The following is an 11892-nucleotide window of genomic DNA, read 5'->3' as shown; positions in this document are numbered from 1 at the left end:
GCCCCCCGCGCCCGGCAGCGTCGCCCGCAGGATGCCCGCCGGGGCTGGGGGAGCGGCTCGGGCCCAGCTTCGAAGGACTGAGCTGAACTGATTTGGCCCAAAACATGACTTAAAAACCAACAAAAACCTCACCGCCCGCCTGCATCGCCCCCGGGCTGCTCGGGCCGTGCCGCCGGGCGCGTCCCCGCCTGCCAACGCCTGCCGCGACGGCTGCACCGGGAGCAACCCCAGACGCCGGCAACATGGAGACACGGGTCAAGGGTGGGTTTGGCCTCGCGGTAGAGAAGCAGGCATGCAGGCAGGATTCACGTGCGAAGCTGAAGAAGTGCGAGGAGGCTCCCCACATGTCCCCTTGGGAAGGGGACTCTGCTCCTGCTCGGTATTTCCAAGTGCCATCAGGTCCCATCGCACGGAGCCCCTGGCGCAGAGACCAGCGGGGAGCTTTGCTGGGACCGGGGGCACCACCTCGGCCCCAGAGCCCCCGGCCCAGGAGTCGGGTCAGGAACACGGGAGCAGGCCCGATCCACCGCGTACAAGACAAGCACAGGGGTCGCGGGGCTGCACCGCACGCCCCGGCACGAGCGCCACTCCTCCACGCACGCTCGCGTCGCAGACAGAAGGCAAAGCATGACGCGCAACCAACCCCGAGACGTGCGAGCTTATTATGTGCGTCCCTGAAGTAGTGTGCAACGTGCAACTCTGCCCTGCCTTCTGCCAGACTTCAGGCTAACGTGGTTTACTACCTCCCTGCGCACCTTAAAAGGGCAGCGTTCAGCTTTCCAAATGTCCGTCTTCATGAAAACACCCCCAAACACTGCAGTGAGGGGCAGCGATTGAGATCATTTGGAGAATGCTTCCCCCAATGCTTTTTGGCTGTTGTTTCTTTGTCAAATAGGTTGACAGTGCCAAGGTATTTCAACACCAGGAAGTCAAGGCCAAAACATTACCTGTAGCTTAGCTAAATGTTACTCTAATAGACCACTAGAGACACTAGCAGTTTATTATAGAGTGAGTGTGTATATGCTGTATGTCCACTAATTTTGGCTGTTAATCATTTCCTAACAAGAGACCAATAGTGTACATTTCATCCATTCACAGTTACGTACAATATGCATATTCTGCCAGGCCAACTTATCTATTATTTGATCAAAGTTTCTTCTAGACTCCAGATGGTAGCAGTCAGTTTGAGCCCTCTGGCAGTGGTTTTGACAACACTTCCCATTTTTATTCCAGCTAGTGTAACTGCTGAAGTGATTCTTATAATCATCTATGAATTTTCCAAAGCTACTATTTCCCCCATCATGTTCTGTAGCAACAAGTTCCAAAGGTTAGGAGAATTTGCTTTCTTGTTTGCTTTTCCATTCATTCAGCGCTCTTGTAGCGTGGAAAGAGATGTGCAGAACTGTCCAAAAGCCTTTGCCAAGCCATGTAATACTCCATCTCCTTTTTAAAATTATATAACCCTAGCCTTTTAAACTTCCACCTTAATAGGAGGCATTCTACTGGGTACCTTCAGTCATTTTTAACTAAGTTCAATTTCTTTTAAATTTTATCCATGATAATAATTTAATAAATCGTCCTTCTACAGTGCCTTCTACCCAAGAACCTGTGCAAATATAGCAGAGGTAAAACTAGATTTTATCATCCCTACTCTAAATTTAGGCATAGGGAAATGAAGTCAGCCAATGACACGTAGTATATGAAGGAAGGCTGGGAATAGCACCCAAGGCTCCTGCCATCTAGTCCTGCAGTTCAAACAATTTTGCCTGTTTCCTTATAGACAAACACAACCAGAATTTCATACAGGATTCTGCAGACCCCTGAGGAGAAGGTGGCCCAGATGTTCCCTTTGGAAGGGATCAGTGGGAAGATTTTAACTCAGATCCTACTAGTGCCCATTTAGTCATATGCTCCCAGTGCACAGTCCAAAGCCAGTAAGGGCATAAAAGCAAACAGCAAAAGTAACAACACTAAAAGCGGTAGTGAAATGAGAGCCCTTGTCCTTCTCTTTGAATGCAAAATGGCAAAGCTCCTCACTGATGACAGAAGGAGCAAAGGTAGGTTCTGTGCCAAGCCCCTGAGCAGCATAGAGGTATTACACAAGTGACTACTAACTCACAAGGTACTCACCTCTCAGTTTAAAGGCCACTGACAGAAGACCTCACCTCATGCAGCCTAGTCTAGCGCCAACGACAAGACTAGAGCACTCAGTGGGTAGCAAGTGCTGGGCTAGAACAAAGATACAGTCAAGGAAGTAGTGATTGCCTTTATAGCAGCCTTGTAAAACAGTCGTGCCTGGCACAAACTTTGCCTGCCACTTCCTACAAGATTGAGGGGCATGAAAATGAAGATATTTTACTCGCTATCCAGAAATTACTCATGCTTCGTGATGGGAATTTTCTCATGACTGTGTTCCAAGTAATTAGCAAGTCAAAGAGTTTGGAGGTTTCCTGAAGCATGTGCGTAAAGTTGGCACGTTCCGACTCAACATGTAGCACCGATTCCAAGCCTGCATCTTCAAGTCTTGGCTGCTCGTCAGGGTATTTTTATTTAGAAAAGTCTCTCTAACTTCTGGCATCTGTGATCCCTACCAGTAAAGAATCAATCGGTGAAAGTCTGATGGGTCTCACTTAGATTGTAAAACTTTAGGGCAGGGAGCATCAGCTCAAAAGCAACTATTGAAACCAGCCAGTTGATACTGGGGAGCCCAGCAGGGGATCTCTTGGACTTAATCTTGAGAAGTCTTCAGCCCCAGCAGCTTCACTGCACTTCAAGTGGAATCAAGAGTGATCAGTACTAAGTGTGAATGGGTCTGTTTGAATGCCCAAAGCTTCAAGCATCAAAGATCAGAGACATTTGAGGTGGAAAAAAACCAGAACAAAACCTAAATCTTATGTTTTTACTCCCTTTGTAACATGCTTATCACTTCTTTTGAGTACCCAAAGATATAATTTGTACTACTGTACAAATTTGCTGTAATTCAGAGCAGTCAGCCTATCTTTTGTCTTTTTCCCAGGATAAACCAAGGTAAAATGTTCAGCAAAACAACTCCTACTAGGATTACGATAACCTTGTAAGGCCCCAAATTAGCAGGACACCCTTTGTGAGAATCCAGTAGGGATTCACAGTAAGGCTGTTTGCAGATCTGGGGATCCAGGTGTTTTTGGCAGCCTAAATGTCAAAGATAAACGCACTGGATTCATTACCGCGCCCTTAAGGTTTTGACTCAAGTAAATGAGGCCTACATTCTTATCATTAAACTATCTCCAAATGTCCTGTATTCTTTCTACACAGGCAGCACGGAAAGATCCTGCGTAACCCCAGACTTGGCTGCAGCAGAAAAAAAAAAAAAATGATGGTAGATGAAGTTCTTTTTTAAACTGCGAATGTTGCCCTCTAGCGGCAGATGTACAGTTATGTTAATCTTGCTTTACCACTAGCCTGCATATCCACCTTGACAAAAATGCAACTTTTCTGGATTCTACTATGCAGTATCAACCCTTTGCTCTACGTTTAAATGGTTTGCGTCATGCTGATACTCCTCCCCACCCCCCAAACCCTTCAAATTTAGAACATTATGAAGACAAGGAATGGCCACGATTGGAACCTGGCTATGAATGTTAGAATGCAAAAAGTTACTGCTCTGCTCGCACAAAGTAACAACGAACAGCTAAGCTGCAAAACCATTACTACACCTTGATTTAAAAAAAATAAAATAAAAGCAAGTGTCCTCACCCACAGCCAAACACAGCACAGGTGCAAACTGCCTTCCCTAAATCCATATTGCAACTATACCGGGGTCATCTGAAAAGGAGCGTCGCAGGAACATGTTACACTAGAGAGTAAACAAAGCAAAAATTAGCAGCAGTGGGAACACAAAATACGGGTGGAGGGGAAGGGGTAGATAAGGTGTGTGAATAAATACCTAAACAGGATGAAATGCTTCAGGAAAAGGCAATGGAGGTCCATGTTCCTGTAAATGGACCAAAGGAAAGTGAAACAAACCAAATAATAAATCAACACTATGCTGATGCTTCTAAGTGTTCTCTGTAGAAAAGATTGCCTTAATGGTTATATATTTGCCCCAAACTGGACACATGGGCACACAACACATTTTAAAGTAATTTAAAGAAAAGCAGAAGATGCTTGTTTCCCCATTCTTAGAGGGGACGTGATTTAGTGTCTAGAGCCTTGTTGGGTTGCAGCATCACCGACTCTTAGCTAGGTGACACAGGAGGAAACTTTTCAGAGGCAGAACGTAGCAGTTTGCCCATTTGCAGGGTGTGCGGGGTTATGCCCACCCCTCCCCGCCAAACCAATGCCTTAAAACTTGAGTAATACCCTCCTTAGTTTGGGCAGGCTACTGATGCAAGTCATAACCATGCTGGAAGGTTTAACTGGCAGACAAGGTTCTTTAGGTAGATTTGATATCTTCTTTTAAACCAACTCCTTGTCTGCCTATGTCCTTAGACCAACACGGCTACAGCCTATACCCCTGTACCTAGTGCTGAAGAGCGATTTTGGCATACTGGCATAAACTGGTCTCATCTATGCTAGAGAAAATTCTCTCCCGCCACCTCCCAGGTCTAGGCCTAAATCACCATTACCCTTGGTTGCTCATTTCCTCTGGTTTCCTTCCCCTTTTAGATTTTACTTTCCATTTCTCATTCTTAACATGTCAAATAAACTTGGGCACACTGCTTTGTCCACCAGAACATTATGAGGTACGACATTATGATGCAACTCCTAGCACAAGCATACAAGCTACAGGTGCAGCATTAAAAGGCTTAGGGGGTGCTGTTTTTCCACAGGCACATTCCTTTGCCTATTTGAATCTATATTTACCAGGTAGTCTAGTGATACCTAAATAACGTAGACTCTCTCGTGAGCTCGCTCAGGACCTCAGACAAATAAGACATTGTTCAATCTAAAATCATAAGCCTTGTCAACTCCATTTTGGGATTCAGCCCACTCTACTCTAAGCCCTGGTTTCTATTCCTCTATAAAGTTTGTGTCACATTATTTGAGGGCTCAGATGTCTCATGCTGTTTCAGCTCACTAGATGCAGTCTCCCTCTGTAGAGAAGGTATTTTACGAGACTCTTCTGCTTCAGTTAATCAGTATTGTGATACCTTTTGTATTAACTTTAGCTGAAAGATTAGAAAAAAAATGGACAATTACCTTTAAGTCTTCTAATGAATATATCACTTCACACTTGTGGCATACCAAGCCTCTAGCATGGCACAGATGGGTATCTTGCCAGAATTATTTGGAATAATCTTTAAAATTCTTGGATTGTGAGCCATGTATTTTTAAGATTTAAGCTTTAAGAAAGACCATCCTGTCCATTGTCTAAATGGAAGATGGAGCTTCCACGACATACATAAAAACAGCTGCCTATCGTATAAAAAAAAAATCCAACATTTGAACTGCTAAATTGGTTTGGATTTATTGTTTCTCCTCGTTTGGAAGGACAGTTCTGGGAACGTTCATCAGCCACTCCTACATTTGATGACATTGAGCAACTATGCATCAGGTCTCATTAACAGCTACAAAGATTCACTTTTACAAGTGCTATTGATTTCCTAATACAGAGGAAAGAGCACGGACATTTAAAGCAGGCAGGTTTCCAGATTTGTGCCTATAGCATACAAAAGGTTAAACCCAGTAAACAGCTTGAGATATTTGAGTGAACAAAATGTGCCAATTTCTTTTTTTTTTTATTAAACATTGCCCATCTATGAATATAGCTAGGGATGACATTCTATAAATCAGAAGTCAAGGGCTAACAGCTGGAAGCTTCAAAACAGATTATATTAGTCTAACTGGTTCTGGTATCTAGTTTCCAAACCTAAGAAGCTTTGGTTTTAGTTATTTGGATAGCTGACAATCTGCGGTATCTAGTGCTCCAAGTCTGCTGCTTCTCTGACAACAATAAAGGATATTAAAGTCCAGTCTACAAGGCCTTCGGCAGAGGTCCAAAAGGTACTCTTGCCAGTTCAGATGCAGTAGCCTGGTTTAAACACGCTTTGTTAAATACAGGATTCCCACGGGTGAAGTCTGAATCTGTGCAACCTCTAATGGGATTTTTATTTAATTCCTTATTGTAGGTACAGTCTGAAAGTCTGAGATAAGTTCATGAGTACGAAAAGCAAGTATTGGAGGGCTGTTGGAATTGTGAAGCCAGCTGAGATCTCAGTTCAAGAGTGACTATAAATCTTCCTCCCTTTTTTCCAAACTAAGGAAATACCAAACTACAAACAGTTTTTAGAGGAAGAAAATTCAAGCCAGTGTCACCCAAGGAATGTCCAAGAAAATGAGCCAACTCCCTTGCCTCCTTTGAAAATCCCAATCTAGGATGCACAGAAATTTCTCAGAGAAAGCATAGCTTTTACAATAACCATTTGATTCAAAGAACTTACTCCAGGGGAAAAAGCAATTAGCAGTAACCCTTGAAAAAAATTCTATTGTAGTAAAAATGCCAATATTCAAGTAAACAGCTGATGTCTGTGTGCAGTGATACAAGTGTTAATTAGTAAATGGTCTAAAACAATGTAAAATGTTCGTATTCAAATCATGGTACCAAACTAGCTTTTAACACTTATTAACCATTTGTTGCGTCACAATCTGCCCTATATTTTACAGCGAATGCGGAAACATATTCTATTCACTTTTAGAAACAGCAAACAGGTAAACCACTCGTCTTATGTATTTAAGAAAATTATGCATCAGGCAACAGATGACTCATATAGTAAGCTACATTTGTGGTTAAAGAATACAAGTTTTTTTGGCGTACTTTTGACAATGCTAATTTAATTTACTACATACATCTACAAGCTGGAAGATTGTTTTGCTTAAAAATATTTCACATAGTTATTGATGTTTTTTTGGGTTTTTTTAAATTGAAAAAGGCCGTTCCGCTACATAAAGATGCTCCAAATGACGGGGAGGGAGGGGACAGGGATAACAACCTTTGGTAATTAACATGCTTCCAGAGAACTAGGTCTTCTTACATTTCAGTCTTACTCATCTTTAGGTGAGAGCAAGTACAGATTAAGTGAAACAGTTCAACTAGACCCCCTGATACTGGTGGCCTAACACCACCCACAATGCACTGGAAGTTGAGCTGGTAAGGAAGGTATTACTCAAAACATTGCAACCACAACCTTTTAGGACAGTGCTACGTTGCAACCACAACCTTTTAGGACAGTGCTAGTGTGAACAGGGGACAAATCTAAAGGGCTGTCATGGACACCGAGTGCATTGAACCTCAGCTCGGGTCTTCAGCGTAGACAAAGCCCGTTTGCTTCTGCCACACCCCCTCCTCCCCCCAGCTTAGTGTGCTTAAGCAATGTTTTCTTTTAGTTTGGTGATTTCTGCATCACATCTGTAACAAAGACCACAGACATCTACTGTATTCTTAAAGTAACCAGGATAAGTTAAAAGCATCAGAATAGGCAACCGTATTTTTCTTTTAAACAAATCAAGGGTTTAAACTACCACTTGCACATCACATGACAGGCTGCAGGCACCAAGAACAGGGCATAACCCTGTGTCCTATTATTTGCGCGCGCACACACAAACTTTTTTTTTTAAAGCTTCTTCAGACTACTGGAATGAAAGTTTGTAATTTAGTCTATTTTTTAAAACACTCCGTCCCTTATTCCGCTTGGAAAAAGAACTGAACTGTTTCACTGTTTTTCACATTTATAACAAACACAATATAGCCTATATCCATTACTGAAATGGAATATTTAAGCCACAAAGCTTTATTTGCAGATTGGTTTCTTTCTTCTAATTTAATGAATACTTTTATATTCCAGTATTCCCCTCTGATTTTAACTGCAGACTATTAAAACCAAGGCCACTTCTGAATGAGAACATCCATGGAGGGCTTGCTACACTTTATAGCTACAATTTTAGTTCACTCACCTCAACTTTCCCATGTCCTTAGGCCAGTGACTGGCAACCACAGTATCACCAGATCTTTTGAAGAGTGCCCAGAGGTCTGAGATAAGTAGATAAGCACAGGCTCAGATCTGTCCCTGGCTGGCCTACCCCATGCCCCCCACTGCCCAGGACTTCTGCAAGGGGAAACAAAAACAAGTGTAGACAAACCTCTTTCAGACTTAACAGGGTAGGGGATTTACTGTGCATTACCCCTCCCACTGCTTTTCCCCTGCAGTGACTGGCCTTGGACATAGAGGCATCGCCCTGCTTCACTGAAAATAAACTGTTCCAGTTTACTTTTTGAACCTACCAAAGGTAAGAGCAGGCACCATTGCCATGCTTCAGGTATTTTGCAGCAAGTCCCCACCACTGTCAAACGATGCACTTGTTCATTTGCCAATAACTTACCAATAAAGAGAGGGCTATCAAATAAAAAGTAAACAAAAATAAATAAAGAGTTAAAAGTAATCATCAATCCGATATTTAGGTAAATATTTTCAAGCAAACATGAAGTATGTTTGCTGCCTCTTTAATACAACCCCATAACACCACATCTCCACAAGTTTACCCTAAGCTTGTTTAGCTGAACTGCTGAAAGTAGGTTCATTTACAACACTGGTACTCTTGGTCTCTAAGAGAAGTAAGAGGCACATAATCATAGTAGAGCAACTACCAAATATGTGAGATATTCACCACTGAATATTTTAGGGGCAACTCTGAACTGTTAATAAAAAGTAGCAAGGACTGCTAATTTTTAGGGCATACGCAGCACACATGCAAGATCAAGAAAATGATTACCCGTCTGAGTATAGGTGCAATTTCTGGGACTCAACAGATAAATGTTACAAGGGCATTAGACAACCCAAGACAGCTATTCTCGTGATCAACAGGTTAAGCATTGGCCAACATTTTGGATTTTGCACACAAAGTGAAAAAAAATAAAAGTTGCTGGCTTGTCTCATGGCTAGGATTCTCCATCAAAAAGTTTCTTAATCTCAGGTGCCACTTGTGCAGCATTTGTCTAGCTATATCTAAGGACCACTTTACACTGGAAGTGCCTTGAAATGTATCCCCCCCCCCTTCCCCCACCCATACAAAGCTGTCCTATAACATGGTTAAGGCAATTTAGTTTGCAAGGGACTGAACCTGATTTTACTTTGACCTTCAACCAAGTGATCCTGGAGTTTTGTTGAACTGTAGCAGACAGTTGTGCTCTAGGCAGCTGGTCCATCCCCCAACCTCAACATGTTTCTACAGTGCAAAGGTTATCAGGCATCTTCAAACTTACATGGTCATAAGGAAAAAAAAAACAAAAGACAGTTGGTAAAGCCTACTAAGATATAATGTTTTGCCAATGCTTATTAAACATGGATTTGTTTGGTTGGACTTCTGTAGTCTTTACCTAATTCACACAGCTTTTGTCATATTTAAAGATCATGCCAGCCATAAAAAAATATCCATGGCCTTTCAGAATTTAAGAGAATTAATAATGCTTACTACACAGAACGAGTTTACCATTATGCTGATCTGATTTCACAATAGATGCTCAACTTGCAGTAGGCAGAAAAATTGCAATATAATTGCAAGTCTTGTCAAATTACTTAGTGCCTATTTACAAAACAAAAGCCCAAAAGTTTCTCCATGCAATGCCCTTTAAGTTATAATTGCTGACAAAAAGAAGACGTGGAAAATACTCGTTTGAGAGGCCAACTTAGCTCTCTAGACACTCTAAGAATAAGTCTGACCTACTCAAAAAAAGGTGCACCAGTTTAAAGTGTCGGATTAAAAGGATACAGGGGACTCAAGTAAACTATGCTCATTTCACTCAGAGCCAAACTTACTCCTAATAGGAATCAAATTGAAGTAAATTTTGTTTTAGTCTTCTATAAGGCTATATATACACCCAGTCCTCTGTAAGACCTTAATCCAACACAATGCAATCTAGTTTAAACACTCATGCAGAGAAGGTCTGGGCCCAGATCCACAGGACGTATTTTAGACAGTTAACTCCCAATTACTTCTGTGCCTATTAGACCCCAAGCACCTTTGTAGATCAGGGCCTCTTTTTTTAGACCCCAATGCAACTCCCACTTTTTTAGCCACTGACTTCAATGGCCTGACAGTCACAAAAAGCACGGATTTTTGAAACATTAAAATGCTTAGAAACATGGACTCAAAGCAACTTTACATAAAAATTTTAATCCATGCCCCATGTCATACATACTCTCACTCAAGCATGTAAGGAATTCAATTCTTTATTTGTGATATCCATAAACCCATAAACGTTGCTATTCTATAGTTCTATCCAGGAAGGCAGCTTCCTCTAAAACATTATGCTTTTCTGTTTTTAATTAACAACAAACTTTAATTCTATTGCGTAAAAGGGCTACAAATATACATTTGTTAATCAAGCAGACTACACAAATATTTTGCTTTACAACTGGCACCTATGTTACTGGTACACTTAGCTGGCTCATTTATCATAGCACTTTGCCCAAACAATTTAGATTATCACTTCTTTTGAAAGATGGGCAACTGTAATTATTCTACAAATGTGCTGAGGCAGGTATTTCAAACCTATTTGTTTCAGTCAATACTCAGGGAGCCCATCTGTAGTCACATGCAGATTTGATTTTTATTTCAGTCTACACCAATCATCTAATGGCATAAAACAGCTTTAAAAAAAAAAAGAAAAGAAAAGAAAAAAGAAAGAAAAAAAATCTAGTACAGTTAGCAAATTTTGCTTCTGTTCTAATGAGGCCTACAGAAACAGTTCTGCCATCCTACCAGTAGGTGGTGCTGCAAAGGATTCTCCGGGAACTTTAATGAAGGACAATAGTTCAGAGAGTGAGAAGTCTGTTTTAACTGGGTACTATGAAAACAAGTAGGCATTTAATAGAAGGGACAGATGTCGACCCTTTCCTGTAAGGAATCATTTACAGACAAGCCAATAAGAGGACTTGAAACTAAGCAATCTGAAATTGAGAACAATTTATATGAATGAAGCACATGCTTAAACACAAACTATTTCTTCAAAACTACACAGTACATACGTTGATGGAAAAGTCCTATAGAAAAAATTGACCAACCATGTCAGCACGTCAAAATGCCTAGTACAAGATGGTGGATGCACACAAACTGCATAAGTGAGAATGAATATTTAAAAAACAGACCACGTCCACCAGTTAGTACTTCAAAAAAAATCTGTCGAATGTTTGAAAACCAATAAATCCAATACTGGGACAGCAAAAAAAGTCAAATCAGGACCTTTACTGGCAATAAAATTTACTTGAGATACACAGAGATTATAAAGTAGAGGAACACTTGTTGTTTTTTTTGTTTGTTTTTTCCTTTTTTTCTCCAAACCCAGAAAAGCCCTAAACCGTACGGAACAGTTCCTAGGAAAAAAAATTAGACATGTAAAGGTCAATGAACACAATGATTTATTTAAAAAATAAAAAACGTAAAAACGATTTTCTTTTTTTTTTTCTCCTCCTTTACAGAAATGTTAAATTTCAGTCATGGGATCTGAGTCGATTTTTGTAGAAAAAAAATGTCGCCAGGTATCGAGTCCTTAACAACACCCCGGTTGTTACTCCGGATCAGCAAGATGCTTCCCCACCCCGCTGCCCACCCCTGCAAGGAAAAAAAACAAAACAAAACAAAAACGAAACAAAACAACAAAAAGAAGAAAAAAAACAGAAAAAAAAAAGAACAGAAACAAAACCATTTTTGTTGCTAGTATAAAAACGACCAAGGTCCAAGTAATAATAAAAAAATAGAGTCCATCAATGACTGTAACACAAAGTATGTGTGTGTGGGGCCCAGTCCATCTTCAGAGAGAGCGAAGTGGCGCGGGCGGCGGAGGCGGCCCCCGGGGGGCATTCAGGAGCTGCTCCCCCAGCAGGGGAGGGGTGCAGGAGCTGCCCTCCGGCAAGGAGC

At 41.4% G+C, this 11892-nt stretch overlaps 2 protein-coding genes across 3 annotated transcripts in view; both read right to left on the bottom strand.

The window, feature by feature from the left end:
• The window catches only part of KLHL3 (kelch like family member 3), a 61547-nt gene extending 57448 nt beyond the window's left edge, over positions 1-4099 (bottom strand). Inside the window, exons 1-2 of one of the 2 annotated variants that reach the window (XM_025207868.1) lie at positions 3926-4099; positions 3736-3835 (exon numbers count right to left, since the gene is read on the bottom strand). In XM_025207868.1, coding sequence (XP_025063653.1) covers positions 3736-3782 — 47 coding nt within the window. In that variant the 5' untranslated portion in view covers positions 3783-3835; positions 3926-4099. Of the gene's footprint in view, positions 1-3735 lie in introns of both variants that reach the window. The other variant, XM_025207866.1, reaches the window with a different exon arrangement.
• Positions 4100-10916: 6817 nt separating this feature from the next.
• HNRNPA0 (heterogeneous nuclear ribonucleoprotein A0) overlaps positions 10917-11892 on the bottom strand; it is a gene marked incomplete at its 5' end in the record, with an annotated part of 1950 nt that continues 974 nt past the window's right edge. Inside the window, one exon of the mRNA XM_025207863.1 lies at positions 10917-10925. Coding sequence (XP_025063648.1) covers positions 10917-10925 — 9 coding nt within the window. The remainder of the gene's footprint in view (positions 10926-11892) is intronic.

This window comes from Alligator sinensis, unplaced genomic scaffold (genome assembly GCF_000455745.1).
Source record: "Alligator sinensis unplaced genomic scaffold, ASM45574v1 scaffold741_1, whole genome shotgun sequence".
Lineage (NCBI taxonomy): Eukaryota > Metazoa > Chordata > Crocodylia > Alligatoridae > Alligator > Alligator sinensis.
This window is presented reverse-complemented; position numbering and strand designations above follow the sequence as displayed.